The sequence below is a fragment of the Fringilla coelebs genome (assembly GCF_963513975.1).
Source record: "Fringilla coelebs genome assembly, chromosome: 10".
Taxonomy (NCBI): Eukaryota; Metazoa; Chordata; class Aves; order Passeriformes; family Fringillidae; genus Fringilla; species Fringilla coelebs.
In genome coordinates, this window is record NC_140036.1 from 4702204 (window position 1) to 4709135 (window position 6932).

General features: G+C 52.9%; 1 protein-coding gene across 1 annotated transcript; it reads left to right on the plus strand.

The window, feature by feature from the left end:
* The first annotated feature begins 246 nt into the window (after positions 1–246).
* Positions 247–6452, plus strand: SRPRB (SRP receptor subunit beta). Its single transcript, XM_084212260.1, has 7 exons — positions 247–381; positions 507–601; positions 1404–1481; positions 2514–2596; positions 3142–3278; positions 3881–3935; positions 4649–6452. Exons 1-7 carry the CDS (start codon positions 276–278, stop codon positions 4863–4865), a joined length of 771 nt encoding a protein of 256 aa, XP_084068386.1. The 5' UTR covers positions 247–275; the 3' UTR covers positions 4866–6452.
* The last annotated feature ends 480 nt before the right edge of the window (positions 6453–6932 follow it).

Consider the following 6932-nt stretch of genomic DNA (forward strand, 5'->3'; position numbering starts at 1 on the left):
GAGGAAACGACCTCAAGCTGTGCCAGGAAAGGCTCAGGTTGGAAAATTTCTTTGCAGAATGAGCTGTCCAGCCCTGTGTATGTGGCACTTCGGGACGTGGCTTGGTGGCGGCCCTGGCAGCGCTGGGGTCAGAGAGCTTTTCCACCCTAAACCATGCCATGTCCCTCCAGCCTCCTCAGGGGAGAACTACAGCTCCCATGAGCCCCCGCGCCCCGCCCTTCCCGGCGTGCCGCGGGGCCGGAAGCGGAAGTGCGGCGTGGCCACGAGTGCGGGCCATGGCGGGCGGGCTGGAGCCGCACCTGGAGGCGCTGCGGCGGGAGCTGGGCGGCCCCGCCGTGCTCTCCGTGCTCGTCGCGCTCATCGCCGTCGCCATCACCTTCCGTGAGTTGCGGGAACCTCCCTTTCCCCCCCGCCCCGCGGCCTGCTGAGGGCGCGACGGTGCCGGCAGCGGCGGGCTCGGGTGTCCCCTTCTCCTCCTCACGCTCCTCCGCTCCTCTCTCCCGCAGTGCTCTGGCGGTTCGTGCAGGGCAGGAAGAGCAGCCGCAAGGCCGTGCTGCTGCTGGGCCTCTGCGACGCGGGGAAGACGCTGCTTTTCGCTCGGGTGAGCGGGGAGGGCGCGGGGGCCTCTTGTACGGAGGTGAAGGAGTTGCCTTCAGTTCGGTTTTAATCTTTTAATTAAAATCTTAAAGGTGGGGCTTATAGGGGTGAGGAGGGATGGAGAGCGAATTTTGTCCAACACGCAGTGTCCAAAGAAATTGCGGTTTGGTTTGAATTTGTCATATAATAAAAGGCTTAGGGATGTTTGAGGTCACCGCAGTGTGCAGCTCCAGTCTCTGGGACCAGGGACAGCACCCCAGGGAACGGCTGGAGCTGTGCCAAGGAGCAGAGGTTGGATGTCAGGGAAAGATTCTTTCCCCAGAAGGTGCTGGGGCACTGAACAGGCTTCCCAGGGAATGGGCACAGCTCCGGGGCTGCCAGAGCTCCAGGAGTGTTTGGACAATTCTCTCAGGCACTGCCTGGGATTGTTGGGGTGTCTGTGCAGGGGGTGGGGGGTCCCTTCCAACCCTGCATATTCTGCTAAGTCTGAAAAAGAAAGGGGCACAGCCATGCTTGCCCTGGTCCCAGCTGGAAAACTCTGAAGGATTTGCAGGCACACTTTCTTCCTTCTTGTTTTAGTGGAGATTCACAATACAAATATTTATTTTCCTAATGGCCATTTATTAATTAGCTGGGGAAAGTGACCCCAGGTGTAGCTCCCTGCAGGAAACTGAGATCAGATCTCTGCTGCCCATTACCCTGTGAGACCATTTCAGTTTCTGAGGGGACTGAGGGTGCTGCTGGGGCTGGTTTGGGGCTGGGGAGCCTCTCAGGTGCTGGTTCTGATGCTGTGCCTGTTCCCCCAGCTGCTGTCGGGGCGGTACCGGGACACCCAGACCTCCATCACCGACAGCTCTGCTGTCTACAGGCTCAGCCAGGACAAGGTGAGTGCCCTGCCCCAGCCTTTTCCTGCTCCCCCTCATAATCCTGGGGATTTCTGTGCTGCTCAGGCCCCAGTTTGAGTGCAGGATAGGATTTTTCCAGGCAATCCATACTGAGAAAGAAATACTGGGGTGTGTAATGTGTTATTGAGCTCCACAGGTTCTTTTTTCTTTGCTTGTAAAATAGTGCAACATTTCTGACTGAAAATCACACCTCTGAGTTGGGGCAGGAGGGAGATCTGGGGGTTTCACTGTTCTGTTGCACTGGTTTATTTCCTCAGCAGTAATTTCTGTTTCTGCCAAGAAAACCTGAAATTAAAAGCTTCATCAGGTTTAAGCAGAGGCTCCAGCTGGACTTTATGTGGTCCCAGAAAGGATTTTGTTATTTTTAGGTCCACAGATCTGGTAGTTTTCAGTTTTTGGCAATTCATTCATTCTGGAAATCTCTTGTGTTGGATGCACACGTGGCAGGGAGAGCACAATGCTGGCAGCACCTCTACTGCTGGTGAATTGTGAAAGCAGAGACAGGTTTTGTGGCTTCACCTTCTCAGTCATTCTCAACAACAGTGTGATAATAAGGCTAAAAACTTTGTAAAATAACGTGCCGGGGTTTTGAAAAAATTTTTCCATTTTTGTGTCTCTTTAATGGAGCAGACAAGTATTTGCAGGGCAGATTGCTTTTTTGATTCTTGATTTAACCATAGCCAAGGTTTCCAGTGAAACCCAAGAGCAGTGGGCAGGAAGGGGCTGCTGCAGCCTTATCTGGAGAGCAGTGACGTGGCCCTGCTCAGCTGAGTGTTCTCTGCCACCTCCTGCCTCTGGCTGCTTCCTTCCAGTTAAAAAAGGCTCTTGCAAAGGCACTTTTGTGTTATTCCCAGCAAGGTTTGGTGTATTTAGGGAGGCTTGGTGTGTGTGAGTAGGTGAGGCTGTTGTGCCTTCAGGACACAAATCCAGGGTCAGACTGGTTTTCCCCAGTCTGTGATCACAGGAACTCCTGGGTCAGGTGGTGTTAATTCCTTCTTGCCTGTGTTCCAGAGCACTAATGTGACCCTGATCGACCTTCCAGGCCATGAGAGTCTGAGGCTGCAGTTCCTGGAGAGGTTCAAAGCTGCAGCCAGGTAACCTGGAGGGGATCAGCAGGGCAGGAGGGGGCAGGTGATCCTTTGGAAAGGGACAAACCAAATGATGGTGCTGGGAATGCTGTGAGCTGGCCTGGTGGTGCCCCCAGAGTCAGAGCTCTGTGGTGAGGGGCTGCTGCTGGTTAATTTTTGCTTTGCCTTCACAGAATGTCCTGAGTGGGAAGGGGCCCACAAGGGTCAGGGAGTCCAGCTGCTGACCCTGCACAGGACAATCCCAAAATCGCACCATGAATTTCTTACTTACCCGTGCTTGTGGTGCCCCAGGAGACAAAGCCACTGCAGCAGGGAGGTCTGGGGGGTGTGGGATATCCTGGGACAGACAGGGGAAGAATTCCTGCGGGGGCTGGAGCTGATGGAATGAAATACACGAAATACATGGGGTGTATTTCATCCAGCACACGCTGCCAGCCTGCGCTTGGGCTGGGTGAGACCAGATGTGGAGATCTCAGCCCAGGCTGGAATGCCTGCAGGGGAAGGTGACTGCAGAGCTCCATCCCCATCCCCTGTCCTTCCTGTTGCCCCAGAGCCATCGTGTTTGTGGTGGACAGCGTGGCCTTCCAGCGGGAGGTGAAGGATGTGGCAGAGTTCCTGTACCAGGTGCTGGTGGACAGCACCGTGCTCAGGAACGCGCCCGCGCTGCTCATCGCCTGCAATAAGCAAGGTACCCTGGGCTGGGCCTGCCACTCCTGCTGGGGCTGGGAGCTGGCATGGCAGCTAAAGGAAGGCTGGAGTTCAGGTTTAAACTCTGCAGGAGTGTTTGAGGAGCAGTTGGGAGAGCTGCAGCTCTTTGGGTGGGTGTAGGTGATGCAGGTGGATTTTGTGTGGCTTTTTGTTTCTGCTGGCTTTGTGCAGAGCTGTTCCTCAGAAATAGGATCAGCTCAAGCACAGTGAACTATCCCTACACACTTGGCAGTTTCAAAGTTACAATGTTCAGCTGCCAGGGTTCTGTGTTTTCTCTGGAGTAACCAGAATACCCAGCTACTAAAAAAGACTTGATTTTCAGATTCCTACAAGTTCTACAGTGGAAGTGGGGGTCCCTCTGTAGCAGTTGGATGTTTTGGGGCAGTATCACATCTGAGTTTTGTAATTATTTATCGCCCTAACTCAGGAGTTGCCTGAGGCATTCATGGCTCTGTGTGCCACAGATGGAAAGCACAGCACAGGAGGGAGTGCTGGTGCATCAAACCCATCCTTACTTTAGGGGGAGGAACAAGGCTCTGAATTCTGACAACCAAAGAGCTGATTTCTTTATTTTCTTTCCAGATGTCACAATGGCAAAATCAGCAAAACTCATCCAGCAACAGCTGGAGAAAGAACTGTAAGTATGGAACGGGATCTCAATCCCTCTGGGCTTTTCCTCTTGTCCCTTTTTCTTACCTTACACGGCTCCCTTGAGCCGTGTCTGAGTTCCCTGTGGAGCTGGGAACAGTCTGTTCGGTCTGGGGCTTGGAGTGCTGGGTTTACAGTTGGACTCCATGGTTTAGAGGGCTTTTCCAAGCTAAATGATTCCCTGGATCTATAACCCCTTTGGCCAGCAGACGGCAGCAGGGCTGTTTGTGCTGTGCCTCCTCCAGGCTGAACACCCAACCTCCTGGCTTTCAGCAGAGGAGTTAGTTGCCTCATGTTCACATTCTCCAGGAAAATAAGGGTTGCTTGTTCTGATGTTGAGCATTTGCCAACTACCTCTGTGAAGATGTTGGATTTCTAGGGAGTTGCTGTGCCCTGTTAGGCACTGTTATTCCAGTGTTACCGTGGGCAAATTGGGATAAGGATATCATAATCATCATTATCATCTGACTTCTGCTGTCCTTTATTATAAACCAAATCTGAGTGCCCTCCTACTGCCTTGAGCCTCTGCACTTGTGCCTTCCAACAAAGGCCCTGGCTGAGCCTCACAGGGCAGTGCTGGGCCTTGTGTGTGTCCTTGGTGTAGCTGGCATGCTGCTGGCACCCCAGACATCCCAGAGCCATGGTGCAGGTGATGCTCCCCTGGTCCCCAGTTCCTGACCCTTTTTCCTTCTCTCCCTGCAGCAATACCCTGCGGGTGACACGCTCTGCAGCTCCCACCAGCCTGGATGGCTCAGCTACAGGGGGCCCTGCCCAGCTGGGGAAGAAGGGCAAGGACTTTGACTTCTCCCAGCTGCCCATGAAGGTGGAGTTTGTGGAGTGCAGTGCTCGAGGCAGCAAGGGAGAGGAGGGAGAGGCTGACTTGGAGGCCCTCGAGAAGTGGCTGGTGAAGGTGGCCTGAACACAGATGGACAGGACTGGGGGGCTGAAGGGAAAATGATGGTCTGGAGCACTCAAATCTCATCTTGATGTAAAAAGAAGGAACTTCAGCTGGAAGTCATCACTGTGGTGTGTTCTTCTGCTGCTGGTGGTCTTGGGAGCGACATGACAATGGCTGGTGTGATTCCCTCTGACTGTCCCTTCATGCTGCAATGTTTTTATCCTCTTCCCTTGCCCTCCTCTGGGCTGCTGAATCTCTGGGCTTTTCTTTTCCATAATCTTTAGGCTTTTCATCCGGTAGTTGCCAAGCAAATTAGGAAGGAGTGCACTGGCAGGTGAGTTTTAGAGACTGGAGTGAGCCTGTTGTTTCCTGCCATGGTTTAGACCCCTGTTGCCTCAGAGCCACTGACCACCTTATGGCTGGGGCTGCTGGGGAGCACTGCACAAGCTCCCTAAGTTTGACAGGCACTGAGAGAGTAGAAAAAGCTGGTTTCCTCTTTGTGTCTGCCTTCCCACTGTTCCAAACTGGTGCAGCCCCATTTCTGTGAGGCAGGAGGAGAGTGAAATGCCCAAACCAGACTGCCTGCCCTGCTTTGCTCCCTGGGCCCACCTCTGTGCCCATGTCTGGTGAATTCCCCTCTTGATCAGCTCCTGGGAGTTTTTCTTCACTTGAGAGCTGTGTCCTGAAAGCTTCACTCTGCTTCTCCTTCCAGGATCTACTCCCACAGCCAGGAACAAAGAGTGGCAGAGCTACAGGGGGTCATGGCATGAAACTGAGAGATGGGCATGCTTTCAGATCTGTACCTGCAGCTGGGACCTGCCAGGCATATTGCTATGCTCCAGTGGCTGCAGGAAGGTCTTGCTTTGTGTGTAATTAATTAGTCAGCACTAATGGCAGAGTGAGAGGGAAAGTCAGGGAGCTGCCAGCCCGTGGGTGTGCTTCCTCCTTGTGGCAGGGATGCTCAAGGAAGAGGGGAAAGAAATAGGAGATTTGCCCAGTTTGTGTCTCACTGCCCATTGCAGAGTTCTAGTGCAGTGTCACTTTTCCTTTGTGGCTACCCCTGTTGTTTTAGGGTTGGGGCATGGCTGGCTCCTGGCAGACCCTTTTTGTAGTTTGTAGCCCCCTCTCCCCTGTGCTTTGATGCCTCCTTCATCCCTCAACTCATCTATTGTGTTCTTTTCCTTCTCTGGGGCTTTTCCTGCCTCCCTGCAGCATTGCCAAGTGTTGGGAAGAGCAGGAACAGCCTTCAGCAAAGGCCTGTGCCTGTAATGAAGCTGGTCCTTGCATTTCCAGCCTCGGGAGCAGTCCGTGCAGGAGGTGGGGAGGGTTATATTTACCAAACATGTTACATTCTTCTGTTTCCTGCAGGCAGAGTCCTGTTGGAACCTGTTTGTCATGCTTTGAACTCCTTTAGCTGGAGGTCTTGGGCTGCCTGCTTCAAATCCATAATGCTGAAATGATTTTGGGGCAAAAAATTGAAGTTTCTTTATGTGATTGTTCTTGCAAAGAGGCAGAAGCCAAGCACCAGCCTCAGCTTAAGGGGGGAGGTACCATGGTGGGTTTTAAGTTATTATTTTTAAAGGTATTCCTTAAGTAAATTCTTTTATGCTTGAATGTTTGTTCTCAAGTCTTGCTTCAGTCTGTGTGTTTGCCTTGGCTCTTCCCAGAGGGGTCAGAGCCACTTGGATGGGGCTCTGCTCCTGCTTAGCACAGTGCTGGGGATCAACCTTCCTGCTCTGTGCCCAGGTCTGTGTTGTTAAAACCTTTGTTTTCTGCACACAGAGGGCTTTGGGGTTGGTTTGGTTTTTTTTTTTTTGGTTTTGTATTTACTTCTTGGTCGGACTAATTGAGAAATTGACAATCACATAGCAAAGATCACCCACAAATCACAACTGAAAGGCACTTTGGTGATGTGCACAGGAAAGCTCCAGCCAGCTGTGGTGGCAGAGCAGCACTGCTGTGCCCTGGAGGTGGCTGTGGCACCCACCCTGTGGCTGTGCTGGATGGAGATAAGATGCCTCAGCTTTCCCAGGCTGGGGAGTGGCTGCAGGGCCATGGCTGAGCTGGGGCTGTGCCCAGAGCCACTTG

Coding starts and splice junctions, on each gene's coding strand:
- SRPRB (XM_084212260.1), top strand. CDS start 276: ATGGCGGGCGGGCTGGAGCCGCACCTGGAGGCGCTGCGGCGGGAGCTG. Junction 382..506: donor CGCCGTCGCCATCACCTTCC/GTGAGTTGCGGG, acceptor TCTCTCCCGCAG/TGCTCTGGCGGTTCGTGCAG. Junction 3,279..3,880: donor CATCGCCTGCAATAAGCAAG/GTACCCTGGGCT, acceptor TTTTCTTTCCAG/ATGTCACAATGGCAAAATCA.